Source organism: Accipiter gentilis, chromosome 21 (genome assembly GCF_929443795.1).
Source record: "Accipiter gentilis chromosome 21, bAccGen1.1, whole genome shotgun sequence".
Taxonomy (NCBI): Eukaryota; Metazoa; Chordata; class Aves; order Accipitriformes; family Accipitridae; genus Astur; species Astur gentilis.
Window position 1 is genome coordinate 21,566,909 of NC_064900.1, and position 14,453 is coordinate 21,581,361.

The following is a 14,453-nucleotide window of genomic DNA, read 5'->3' on the forward strand; positions in this document are numbered from 1 at the left end:
AACATGATTAAGTGCTGTATGACTCTGAGGAAATTTGCCATCAGTTTTCATGAAAGCGTATGTGACACTAAGTGCCATATTTAGCAAGTGGATGAAGACTGCCAGATAACAGTCTTAACACTTTTTTCACCTTGTTGGGTTGAAGATGTAAAACATGCTGTGATACATAAAGCAGATAGCAATGTCTAACTTGTTTTAGTTAGGCCTAGTCTAGTAGTGTGCTCACAGTGCACTTACTTAATACACACTGACACAAACTGGCCACAAACACCACTGCAGCTGCTCTTCTTTTAAGATCATGATTGGAGGAGCAGAAGTAACGCTGGCAGCCAGCCTATTCAAGTCCAGTGTTTAAAACACTTCTTTGAAGAAGAGAAGATTTAGATAACTTTTTTTTCCTTTCTTCAAATTCCATTGGCAACGTCGCAGTGATAACCAACACTGATAGAAAAGAACAATCAACTGTGGTGGGGGAAAAAAAGGCACTATTCATGTCTCCTCTTGAAACTAAAAGCACTGCGCAAAAATGAGTCAGGACTCATAGGGCCAGAAGGATTGGTTGCATTATGGAGACTTGGGTTCTCATTCCTGTTCCCAGACCTATTTCTCTGTTAAGACTTTTTAATCTAATAATGATTCAGCACCAAAACTAGAAAAACTTCCAGAAAGCAAGGACCAAACTCTGCTCCGTTAGCTGAAAGGAGCAAAGCTAATTTAATGTCCTTTTATAGGACAGATTCTCATCACCTGCTCACTCTAGAATTTTCTCCATGTTTGTTCCAGACTAAATGAATCTTTCTTGAACACAAGGGGCGTGTTACAGATTTCAACTTTGTTTTCCACTTCTGCTTGTTTGCTTTTTTGTTTCCTCAAGAGGAAGGTTTCTCTCTGAGACTTAACAGACATGAGCCAAGGAGTCAGCAAAGCCCACCACAGTGCTCTGCTTCTAATTCATCCTGCTAGTGCAGTGGAGCGGCTCTGCAACTCTGCAGCCAACTTTTCTCCCTTTTGGTATCAGCATGTTATTATGAAGGCTACTATCACTAGTACATCCCTAAAACAACTTTACTTTCTCCAGCAAATTCAGTTAATACCCATGTGCTCACAATACTGACACATCACTTTTCTTCCTTCCACGGCAATCCGTTATGTGGACAAATCAACACAGACTGGGTTTCCCTGCTCAGCTGGCTCTGGAACAGGTTTTGTAGTGCCAAAGACCAACATTATGGGAAATAAATCTTCACCGTAATGTCAAACAACAAACTCTAAGTAGTAGGGAGTGATTCCAGCATTACTCAACAATTGAAATTTGAAAGTCTGGGGAACATGAACGTTGCTCTCACCTTCCTCTCAGTAAGTCTGCATCATCTTTTTTCCACCGGACTGTGGGTGTGGGATCCCCCTGCACCTGGCATCGGAAATCCACTGCCTCCTCCTCCAGCACCACTTGGTTAATCGGTCGCCTGAGAAACGTGGGCCGTTCTGGAAAGAGACATTAAAATTCCTTAGTGAGTCAGAGGGTTGAAATGAACACTTTTCACTTTTCAGCATCTTTTTGCTTACTGATTTACAGAATGAAGAAAGGAGGCTGAGCTCCACAGGTTCAGACAAGTGGAACTGATGATGAGCATAAAGAGCCCGGAAGATGACTGCCAGGCTGGAGAGGCAGGGGCTGCCGCATCCAGCCCTGATGCAAGAGCTGAGTGCCACCAGAAGGAAGCCTGTGCTAGCACTGACTGCCCACCTGCCACACCAGCTGAGAGATCTCCATGGCCGTGCCCTTCTGTGCGAACATTTTGGCTCTTCACCACTGCATAGACAGGACATGATCTAAAAGCTCCTGCCTGCTCTAGCAATAGATGAGCTGCCAGTGGAGATAGCTGCCTTTGGCAATAATCAATGTCTTGATGCTTTGGAGGAAAATGTAAACTCCGTGTTATGCATCTCAGCCAATCACAGACTATCGTATAGAGGTCAGAGCTTCCCTGATCCCCCTTGCTAACTTCACAATGGAAAACTAAATTAAGGTCTGAATAATAAGTTCTGTTTACCCTTGTTATGTTAGCCTGCATGGCTACAAATATTATTAATCATCATAATGTTGTACAGGCCTGCTTAAAATCCAGATGCAGAGCCACAATCTGATCTCAGTTATACTGGTACAAACTCAAAGTACCAGTAATTTAATTTGAAAGGATGTCACTGGGGTTAGTTTCTAAGTTGCCTTTGGACTGCATAAATTTTGTTCTGTCCTGTCCTAGCCATACCACACTTTTATCATCATAAATTATTTATGCTAGAGCCAAACCATTGTAAGACTGGGTTTATATGAAGTAGTACTTCCACTCAAGACAGGGATTTATTATAAAGACGTTTAAAACTCGTTGCACACTACGTCTCACATTTCATTCTTAGCAAGTTGAAGGGTGTGATGTCACTTAAAAAATTATTCAAAATTCACACAGATGTAAGCAATACCAGATTCTGACTCAGGCAGTTTGTCTTGATAACTACAGAGCTGAGTTTATGGATTGGCTATCCATGTTTATTATATCCAAATAATAAAACCCCCAACATTAAAAGAATATTAATAACATTGCAAAATCAAGCATGCAGCACCTCAGTGCCAGAACTAAGGCTGTCTGTGTGCTTTTTAATCACTCCCTTTCTGTTTATGCCTTATGGGACTGGTTGCAATTATATGATCACATACTGTTTTTTCCCCAAACATCTCCAGATTGTTGGTATTCATTTAATGAGCAGGTGTTTAATATTTTGAGCTTTAGTTGTACCATTTAGTGGGTGGCCTCCTGTCATACTACTCAAACTTCACTTCAAAGGTGGAATTATTAATTTCCTCATGACCTCCATTACACCTATCTTAATGGTTCATAAACAATTCACTTATTTTCATAGCTCCTCTCCGAAGTGTGATGGAGATCTAAGAAAGCAAGGTAAAAAATATCTCCTAAATTTTGATGCTCAATGTGAGACACAAACCTGCCAAATTTTTTGGGGGGAGAATATATAATTAATTTTGTGTGTTCAAAGCTCAGCTTCCATTGAATTCAGTTGCAGCCGATAAAATTTTCACCACTTTTGTAAATCAGAATATTAAGTCAGGAAATAAGGAACACAAAACCACCTGTTAATAATTATGTAAATGAGTGACAGCATCACATAGTAATTCCATAATACTAGCAGGAGAACCTATTGACAGGGAAAAGCATATTTTGTCAGCAGAATAGACACGCCCAAGAATCTATAGCCCTTTTTCAGATGCTAGAGATAAAAACATGTCTATCGGGCAGAGATTCTTCTCCCCATTTCTCCCAAGCCATTGTTTTTGTCCTATTCCTAGTCCCGCCCGGGACCTATAGGTTCCAGCAGCATTTGGGCAAGTAAATTCAGTTCTAGTCTCTCTCCGCACCTTGAAATCTCAGTCTTTGTTCCCCGTTTCAAGTCTGTGTACAAGCCATATATAACCTTCACTACAGCTCCTTGTCCTGAGTGTGCTTCATCAGACTTTTCCTTCCCTGTGCATGTAGTCTCCCGATGCTTCCCAATCTCCAGCTAGGTTTGCTTCTACCCTCACCTACGTGTTTTTGCCAGCCTGTGACAGTGCCTCAAGTCCCCTTCCGTTTCAGTCACTGGCTGTGCCAGCTCTTTCCAGCTGCTGACTGCTTCCTTAGCTGATTTGTCTCCTCCTAGCCCAGAATATTGCTTTTCACAGCTGGAACCCAGCAAGTTCACAAATCCAGTCTTCCTTCCAACTATCCACGCCTCTCACTTCTTCATACCTCACAGCAAACTGACTCTTCTCTGCTGTGTGTTTGAACTACACTTGAACTGGAGCTTCTTTTCTCTGTGCCACCCAGATACAGCCCATCCACAATATTAACACAAGAAAAATTGGCCGAAGTAACCAAGCATCATCCCAGGAGAGTGACAGCAGCAGGAGTGCAGTGCAGTTGCAGGAAAATGCTATTCAGACCTGCATTCTACCTGGTGTCTCCGGCATATGAATTGATGATTTTTTATTTTTTTTTCAGAGGTGCATAATTGGCTAAATATAGTGAAAATTCTTTGGACAAGCAAAAAAGTACATCTCTGGCATAGTGTAGCTATTTCCCATCAAATTTTAAGTCCCTGTTATTCAATATGAGGGACCTGCATTTCTCAGAATAAAAAGCTTCCTCCATTCCTCTCCTTCAAATCCTTTCCCATTTCCCTCCAATTATCCCTTTCACCTCCAAACTGCAGGAACTTCAACAATCTTAGAGAAGAATGAATTATTTTGGCAATTAAAAAAAAATAATCAGTTTTCCAGTCCAATCAGGCATGGTAAATTTTGGATAAAGCCTTTCAGTTTGACAAACATTAAAACTGGACAAAGTAACAAAAGCATTAGCTATTAACTTTAATGCTAAGCAATGCACTTGGCCTGCCTGTAATTATGTGTAAGGAAATATCTTAATGAAACTTTCTGTGAGTTTGTAAGACAATCTTATTGACAACTTCTCTCCTAAGAGCTCAGACCAACCCCTGCTCTGAGCTCATACACAATACACTCTACATTCTGTGTTTTTCAAGAGATGATCCTAAACCAAGAAATTTAGATCCAGTTCAGCATCCTTATAGATGATTTAGAGACCATGGTTCACCCACACTGAATTTAAGTAACTCTGCATGTGCCTGTATGTTGGCTTGGTCTGCTGTTTATAAAAGTTGCCTGTAAACAGCTAAGAAACTAATGTATGCATATTTATGAGATTGCTACTTGTGGCTGTAAATGCTTCTATACAGGAGATGAGAAAATAAATTCCTATCACATTTTGAGGTGAATCCAGCTGATGAGACAGCAAATGGCTCACAGGTCATTAGGTAAATCACTTGATTCCACATCAAGGCAATTCAGGAGTATACATACATACATGTTTGTTTCAGATCGGCTACTCAAACTGTGTATTTTCCAAAACAGTTAAGAATTTGCTAGAAAATAAATAGTAAGTACAGATCCCAGTTAGCAAGGACATGAAAATACCAATATTTCCATTTTTCCATAATCTCTGCATTTTGCACAGTGTGAATCAGGAAAGAACAAGTTACCTCTCATGTTGTTTCCTGTATTTCTATCACTCAGAGAACCCCTCGAATATGTCCAATAGCTAATTATACAGCTATGAAGTGATCAGAGTGAATGCCATTGCCAATGCAATTAACATTCTTTATGTGAGATTAACTGGATTTGAGTCACCTGCATAATTTGCTTACAATGTTAATCTCTCAGGAGACAGAGCACTGCTTGCCCAAGCATGCTAAATAAAGAAGGTTTCTTCATGTAGCCAGGTCAAATTTAGTTTCAGAGCTAAACTTGAGAAAAAAACCTTTTTGTTTTTTAATTTTTAAATGGTTTGCCCGTAAATAAAGCCTTGTGGTATAATTAAATATTGTTACTCTGTCAACTGCATTCAGAACACAATACATTTGAGAAACAGCAAGAAAGGGTAATAAATTAAAATCATAGACATATCTAAAGATTTTAATATAGCTATTTTATAAGCTTTCATTGAGTAAATAAAGAACCCACCTCCTAGACTTTCTCTGATGAATATTAAAAATCTTTGAAGAGAACTATGAAATAGGTCATGGTTATATGTCATGTCAACCAGTCATGCTATTACTGGGATGACCTTTATAACTTCAGAATAAACGTCGCTTGCAGTTATAAAAGGGGATTGTTAATGTAATCTGGGCACACACCTACAATCTGTTGCAGTGCTTGAGATAGGCGCTGCAAGAAAACCTACAGAACTGATCCTAACCAGAAACATAGGAAAATCCTTTCCTTGCTTTGGGTGCTGACACAAGTTAACCCCAGAACTCAATTTTTCCTCTATTTAACAATTGGTCTGAGTATCACAGTCTATTAAAGAGACTCAGATGACCTTCAGATGTATTATTGCCCTTTCTCTGTTCCTCAAAAAGTTAGACAGCCATATATGGGACCTCAATCTAATTAAAATGATCCTAACTACCTTAATACATTTTCTCTGCTGAGGCAACTGCTAGAATGAAGGATTTGATGTCCCCATAATGTAGAGGCTCAATCTGATTTAGAACTGTTTTCTCTGTCTTTGCTGGAGAGAATGCATAATTTTTTAAAAAATGTTTTCATGTTCTAGAAAGAAGTATTAAAACACGAATTAAAAGGCTCTAGGGAGGGATTCAACAGCAAAGAGTTAAAAATAAAAGCTTTTTTCACTTTAGTGTTCTGATGTAAAGGAAAAAAAAGAAACATTAGATGGTTGGAAGTAAGTTTCACTTCAGAATGCTGTCAATAGTGTAAATATTTCATTAACTGCAACACAACCTGGATAAAGTAAAGCTCTCTGCCAAAAATGAAGATCTTGAAGAAGACAGGATATTAGGATCACACTAAATTTACCTGTGTTGGCCAAATACATTCAAATATAATTGCAAAAGCAGATGGTTTTATATTTTAAGACATTCTTCTACTACCTCTTTTTAGGCACTTTTCCATTTTTCATTTGAGAAATAAGCACTTGTGTAGACATTGGAAACTTCCACACTCTACACAGTACTCAAGATGTGATGAGCTTGCACAGTAAAGGCACAGAGCACTGTTAAGGGGCACATGCAAATAAAGTAGAATGATTTTTATCAATTGTTAGTGATTTTCTCCTTTTATATATATCTACAACCATGTTAATTTCAGGTTTTACTGAACATTAGGTATGGACTTTGGAGACCACATCAGACCCTTTTTCACAGCAGTATCATTATCCTATTAGAACTTGTCAGTATCTGTGGATAACAAATATTGCAAAGCCAAACTGGCTTTTTGCAAACTGCCACAAGTACACTGCAAGTGGGAAATACAAGGATTGGAAGAAAAACAGGAGGAGCTTTGCTCTGAAAGACAAAATACGCACTGCCAATTTCTCTGTCTTGAACTGTGAATGTATACCCAGTTTTGGTAGCTTTTCCATGTGGCTGGGAAAGCTCTGGGAGTAATTTCCAGGATACAATGGGACAAGACTCTCTGCTAAGGCCTTCCACATAGAGCTCAGGAAGGTAAAATGGGGCACAACATCTTCATTAAGGGATTTTTAGATTTTTTTCCTCTAACATCATGCCATCACAGTATACTCTTTCTGGAACTATGGTATCTCTTTCAGCCTGACAATGTCTAGAGAACATCAAACACAAAAACTTCTTCAAGGATCAGACAAAATTACCTCTTCATCCCACAGGACATGATTAGCTGAAAAAGGTTCAGGTACCAGAGCTAAATCAAAGATTAATCCAAAACAATCTTTAATATGTCTGAATTGACATATCTTTTAAGACATTTTTGTACTCTTCCTAGTTATGCTTTATATTCTTTTGAGGCCCTTCTAAATACATCTTTTTCCACTGCTTGATGCTAGCCTCTTGAAGTTGATATATTAAGGCTTTCATTGATTTCACTGAGCTTCAGAATCAATATACAAGATATAGCTTTGTACATTCTCTTCAAACATACCATTTTAAGTCCAAAGGAACAAAAAGGAGTCTGAAATAGTTAAAACATCTTGAAAACCTACCTGAGTATAGTGCAGTAGTATGACAAAATGATAAAATGTTAACTTAAACAGTAATTCTTACTTCATTTAATTTCTGACTCTGTATTATCTATTTACAAACCAAGCTTTCTTACAGATTGGAATGAAACTGATTCTGGTTTGCATCTTGCTTTAATTCTGTTCAGACAAAGGCTATGAGCCCAAACACAAGCAAAGCAGGCTAATCTGTATCACTTCTGAATTTGGCGTTTAGAATACTGCATCCATAATAATAAAGTACCATGCTGCTTCTTTTTGTGAAGATTACGATTGATGGATTAGTTATTAACTTCCTTTAAAGGCCAACTTAGACTCTGTGACAGACCCTGTCTTCCTACTTTACTCCCAGATTACACCTTGGAGCCTCATAAAGGCAAAAACTAGCAGTAGTGCTTGAAAGAGAAAACTATCAAAAGGTAATGCATCATTGTCACTATTCAAAACACACAAATAATTTTGGGAAGCACTGCTTATATAATCAGTTTGCTTTATGATATTTTACTGTGAAAGTTTGGCAATTTTCTGCTTGTAGAAGAATCATGACCTGGGAACAAAAGAAATGCAATCTGTACCTACACTAACAGTATGCTGTTAGCAGTGCCTAAATGTTAAAAACTAGGTTTTCTATGCAGATGGGGTTGAAAAAAAATAAATTACTTGTTTTGTGAATGTTCTACATGTGTTATCCACAACTATCTCTCCGCAAAGGTTATTGGATGGGTACCCAGCCAAATGGATATATTCTGCACATGGGAAACTTTCACTTTCTCCTCCTACTTCTTTCCAAGGTTCTTAATGCCCATTTTATTTTACTTTTTTAAAATCAGGAAAGGTGTAATCTTTTAGGCTAGGCTTCCATGCTGTTCCCCTCGGGCCACCAGTTACCACCACAATGACTCATTTTTTCCAGAGACAATGCCTTAAGCTAAATTTACTGTACAGGGAGCCAGAGATCTGTCACCAGTCACAAGCAGAAATTAACTTCAGATATTACAGAAAAACTTGCAAAGCCAAAAGTAACAAGTGGCTGATTCCTTGAAAGGTTTGAGATCTAGTATAAAACAGTTCCTTTTCTTACAAAGTAGCATATTTACTAAGGCCCCCTTCACACTATAGAAAGGGTTTGTGGGCTTGTTATTTGGAAAAGGAATAGAGACATTAGTAATCAGCTAATTAATACACATTCCTCTCCAGAATCAGCATCAGCTGTAGGCTTGCCAGCCGTTTTATTAAATTCTCAAAGCCTCTTAGCTAAGATATCTTCATTTTAATTATAAAGCCCATTTTCAAATATGTTCAAAATAGTTAAAGTTGGGCACATGAATAATACATAAGTATTATGATATTTTTAGCATATTTTTCTCAACATTTGCACTATTCCCAAGTTCCTCAAACCTGTGAGTCATAATAGAGGAAGGCAGTGGACTTAACAGATGACCTGTGGTTTTGCCTGTGTTCAGTAAAGTCTTTCTGAACATGCACAGCCAATCTGACACTTCCCAGAGTTGCTGGATTTATTGGATTTATTGTGTATGCTTAGACTGATTGGACTGTCCAGTAGATACATTGCTTCCTAGAAACATCATGGATAATGCTCTCTAGTGCACTGCACACACACACCCCCACACAAGAGATGCTGCCTGGAGTCCAAGAATGGAATACAACTTCTGCTTGTGGAAGGCAAAGCCAAGCCACCTCCTTTTGTATGGAGTGGACCAGGACTAACCTGGACATGTCTATACAGTGAGCCCAATACACCAACACAGAGCTTCAGGGCGAGGTGGCAGCTGGGAAATGGGCACAGGATAGTCGAATCATCTTGTCAAACAGCAGATCCTAACCTGCGTGCCTGCTTCCTGCATGCTATTCTTGTACAGCAAAAAGGAAGATAGGAAGGGAATACCTAGATAGAAGGGGAATTTTACATAGGAAGATACCCAAACAGGAAAGGAATTTTAAATACAATTTTCTTTAGGTAGTCTAGCACGATTATGAAGAATTAAAATATTTAATTTCGTTTATTGCTGATTTTGCTCAGAATTCACAAAATAGGCTTAGATCATATTTTACGAGTTGATTGCTATGATTAAATCCTATTAAAAAAATTAGAATATTGTAATTGGCTATGTATTATTTTACATATCAAGACAAACCTAATACTTTTCATAGCTCTGCAGGATATGAAATTACATGCATATTTCAGTTTTTATTCCTACAGTTCAGTGCTTTTTAACAAATTTTTTTCTTAAGGATTTCTTAAGGGTTTGTAGTTTAGGACTGCAATCTGCTTGCTATCCACAGGGAGTATTACCAGAGATTATCAGTACTTAAACTGATGAAGAAGATATGTCATGCCTCTTTTACATCAATATAAAGGCACGACTTCAACAGATTGGCTGCAAAGGACATAATAATTCGATAGAGATCCTTTCTGTGCTTTTTGCAAGGTATATTAGTTCTGTCTTTGAAAGTCATATGCTTCCATGAATCCACAACAAACTAAGTGCAGTGGAAGCCTTTACAGTCTTAAAATGCTGGAAAGCACCAAATCCTCAGTCACTCACGGATCTTGTCTAGCAGAAGCTTTTCTATGCCTTTTGTTAATCCCATAACATGTTTTTTTAAAATGGACAAACAAATGTGCAATTGCACATACATGCAAACACAGATGGCAATATGTGTGACTGGGTTTTCCAGTGCACCGCATTAGGCAGAAAGTGAAAAAATTAGGAGCATCTGCTTCAGAAAGGGCCTTAGGATTTCTATGAAAAGTTTTACTGAAATTACAAGCAGTCTTGTTTGGAATTTTGGTATTGTATTAAGGATATCAAAGAGGTGTAGCAGGAGGGAACATTAACACTATTTCTCTTTCTCTTTTGTATGCATGTATGTGTTTTCTTTAGCAGTGAGGGTTTTTTCCCTTATTGATTTTCTTTTGTTTGCTCAAGACATCTTGACTAATTCCTACGAAACCACAGCTAATAGTAAATAGAAATGTCATGACTGCAGGATGTACCACAGCAGGACTTTGGGGCTTTACTTCTTATCCAGTTGTTAGCAGGATGGATCTAGCTCTGAGTTTAATATTACTCTATTCTTGCTCTAGAACCTAACCACAGGGAAAATGTTCCTAACAACCTTTTGCCTTGCCCATCAGGTCTGGAAGCTGTTTCACACATGAACCCTATTCATTTTTGATGCATTCAGCAGCACCCAAAAGCCAAATGATGCCCTGGTTTACAGGATGAAAAGCTGTTTCATGCCCTTTAAAAAACAAATTACCAAAGTATCTCTATATATTCAAAAAGTTGATCTTGGGATTTTTTCCAATGACTTTATACTGATCAGTTGAGCTCTTTTGTGCTCTCCTACAAAGGTTTGATTTCACAACCCCACAGGAATAAGGAATTATTTAAATTGGCAATGTTGGTCCAAATCTCTGTAAAGCAGGCATTGTCAAGTGTATTACAAGTAGCTTAATTACATTTGGCAATTTTGTGGGGGAGAGCATTATGTCCTGCATTATCATCTCTGAGTGTATGCATATCACTAAGGACATCCAATTAGATTGAAACTATGCGCTTAAAAGGAAAATGTTGAGCCATCACGGCTCCAAAATTCTAAATTGCAGCCTTTGAAAGCTGGTCTTCTTCAGAAACTGTGAAATGCAGCTTATGCAGTACTATTGTGTTTTGTTAACCTTGTTTTGTCTCATATTTTGATAAGTCACGCAGGTCACTTCAGTCTGTGACATTAGTAGCAAAAAGGAAACAAAAGCTTGAGTCGCTTTACCAAAGACAGTCAGCTCTGCTGGGTCGCTGTCTCGCTCCCCCACCATGTTTGTTCCAACACAAGTATACATGCCGGCGTCACTTTTTCTTGTATTGGAGATCATCAGCTTCCCACCACGTATCTGTTTCAAAACAAGGAATATGTTTGTAACTTCAGATAAACAAAAGATAGCAGAAAAAAGCTACCTTCTCAGGTGGCAAGTTCCACAACTAAGGCATTTAAAAGTTTTGTTTGTAAATATATGTATATCCTTAAAATTATAATCCTATATACTTAAATATCTTTAAGCTACTGTAGAACACATTTTATCCTACTGACTGATTTTAACTGCATTTCAGTTTTTTTCTTCGGTTTTCATTAGATGCTTTACGTTTCAAAGATTACATTTCTTGCTGCCTCTTTGGCAATGCATAGTGCTTGTATTTCTTGCATGATGATACGTAAAGCCCTCTTGACATCTCTCTCATGAAAAAGGCAATTTTACTGAGGTTTATTTAGTTCATTTTATTTTACTGGTGTCTGAACACTTTCCTTGTTCACTGATCAAAACAGATTTTTCTCTTTTCCTTGATGCAAACAGACTGAATCTAGCCCAAACTGAGAAGTCACCTGACTCCCATAAGACTTAACATTTTCCTGGCTACAAAGGGTGCTTATGGAGTGAAGGAGCAGGGTAGTTGAAAGAAACAAAGTAACAAATCGGCAGCTTAGGAAGTCACAGACAGTGTTCAAAGTTAGAAAAGGGGGTGCTTCAGAATAATCTAGGAATATAGCCAAAAAACTTGAGAGTCAGGGAATGATAGCCAGTTCCCTGTCACTCTTCCTTCCTCTACTGTTGAGTAGACCCTCGCAGGGACAGTCTGGCCCACAAATAGCAACTACTTAGATTGTTTAGCTTTAAATACTTCCTTAGGCATCCAGAGCAACAAACAAGCTTCTTGACAGTACTTCTGTATTGAATAAGGAAGGTCAGCACTGAATGAATTACATATCATTACATAAAACATTGAAAGAATATTAATAGTTGAAAGCTAAGCATTTAAAAATTACGAATTAAATATATCCCCTCACCCTTAAGTTATCCCATTTACTTGCACATACCATGATATAGCTTCTAATCACTTGATCAGTTAGGTATTTCTGCTGGATCCTTTTTTCATTCAGTACAAGGACTGAACTGTCACAGAATTCAACCCGTGTTACTCATTTATTCAACATGTATTCAGGAACAATCATTCTTTAGAGTATAACTTCAGCCTTCATTTAGAATACACATGCCAATTACTACACTAAATACAACTTTACCAATACCATCCTAAGCTGTTGGTCTTTTTCCATGGAGTATTTGTGTACCTTATAGATATGACTGATTTTATCTTTAAAAGACCTCTCTGATATAAGGTCTGATATTCTCATTTCACTGAACTGAGATATTGTTTCAGTGAACTCAGGTCTAGGAAAAGTAAGGCCAAATTGGTCAGACATCCACTGAGTCCCCCATCTAACAGAGCATCTTGCATGATCATAACTACTGCTCTAATGACCTCCATTACACTCATTATACAAATCAAGCCTCAAGAAGTTCAAGTTGGAGACCCAAACCAGAAGGAATAAACAACCTTCCCCCCCTTCATTTGGGAAAGCCCAAAACTGCCAATAGTAATGACAAGTCTCTACGGGAAAGGCTATAAAGCTGTAAAGTTCTGCTGCACTCAGCTTCAATGCAGGTCCTGTGTGTCTAGACAACCACCCGAGTTGTACTCACACTGATCCGCTCTTCCTTGTCATCAATACGGACTTTATCTTTCTTCCAGTAGATGGTAGGCTCAGGGTGTCCACGAGGTGGCTGGCACTCCAATATGGCAGGCTCTCCAGCTGCCACCACAACATCTGTAGGGTTTTGGCGGAAGTCATCCCGTAGCACTAATGCAATAAATGAGGGACAGAAGAAAAAAAATTAATAGAAGTGATGACATTGTAAGTGGGGGGGGAGAAAATACATGCAGATACATATAATGTTAAACAAACAAACAAACAAACAAGTCTCAACCATTATTAGGTGCTGACTTTGCATCTTACATTTACTGTAAAAGGTCTCATAAAAGAAGTTGGTGAGACGTGCCTTTTGAGCAATGGAGGCAGATTTCACATACTTTTTTTTTTTTTTTTTCTTGTTTTTTCTCCAGATAAGAACACTGCTCTGCATTTAAATTAGAAAGACCTGTAGCACCCATTACTCTTTTTAACCCTGACAGGGTCACTTCCCATCCTTGCAAAAGTAGCATTGCGGGTCTGATGTTAAGTTCTTTTCATAACAGAAAACAACATGCTGAATATGTGGCCTGCCTGGATCTCCAACTTCAGCGTAAGCTAGGTGAAGAAGTGACACAACTGATATTGAATTGCAGAGTTACACCTTGATTAAGGGTATTGTTATTATTACTGTTATTATTGTTATCACCAAATACATGCCAAAGTGATCACCAGGTCTGAAAGGTGTCAGAGAAATCAAGCTGATGGTAGTGTGGTTCCAGCATATTTATTTCTTCCTTTTATTTTTTTAGTTTTAATATTTCTGCAACTTTGACCAGTGCTGTCCCACGACACTGAAAGGAAAGAGCATTTAAATTACGAAGCTGTTTGAGAACTATATTAGGCAACACAGGCCAGCTTCTAATGTAAATCAAGCTTCTATAAAGAAGGATTAGGTCCAACTAGCTGGCTTCAGTGTGTTAAAATGATATCAGGCCCATTGTTATTCTTCCATGTATGTCCTAGTCTCTAGGTTAATTGACATTCTTATAAACATAAAACTGAAAATAGCTCTAGATGAGCTACTGAAATAGAATTTAGGGCATTTCCCCTCCTTGAATTTCAGCTATGTATGGCTTTCATTACTGCTTTAAAACAGTTCTTGCCCTTAATGGAACCAGGGCCCTCTGAGAAATTAGAAAACACTGTATCCTAGTGAAGGGGCAAGTCAGGAAGAGTTCAGCAGAAATTGCTCAGTCTCATTTCATAAGCAGAGAT

General features: G+C 38.2%; 1 protein-coding gene across 12 annotated transcripts in view; it reads right to left on the bottom strand.

The window, feature by feature from the left end:
• Positions 1-14,453, bottom strand: part of ROBO2 (roundabout guidance receptor 2) — a 947,974-nt gene that overhangs the window by 151,557 nt on the left and 781,964 nt on the right. For all 12 annotated transcript variants that reach the window (XM_049824867.1, XM_049824864.1, XM_049824876.1 and 9 more), the window contains exons 3-5: positions 13,189-13,346; positions 11,424-11,544; positions 1,347-1,485 (exon numbers count right to left, since the gene is read on the bottom strand). In XM_049824867.1, the coding sequence (XP_049680824.1) occupies positions 1,347-1,485; positions 11,424-11,544; positions 13,189-13,346 (418 nt within the window). The remainder of the gene's footprint in view (positions 1-1,346; positions 1,486-11,423; positions 11,545-13,188; positions 13,347-14,453) is intronic.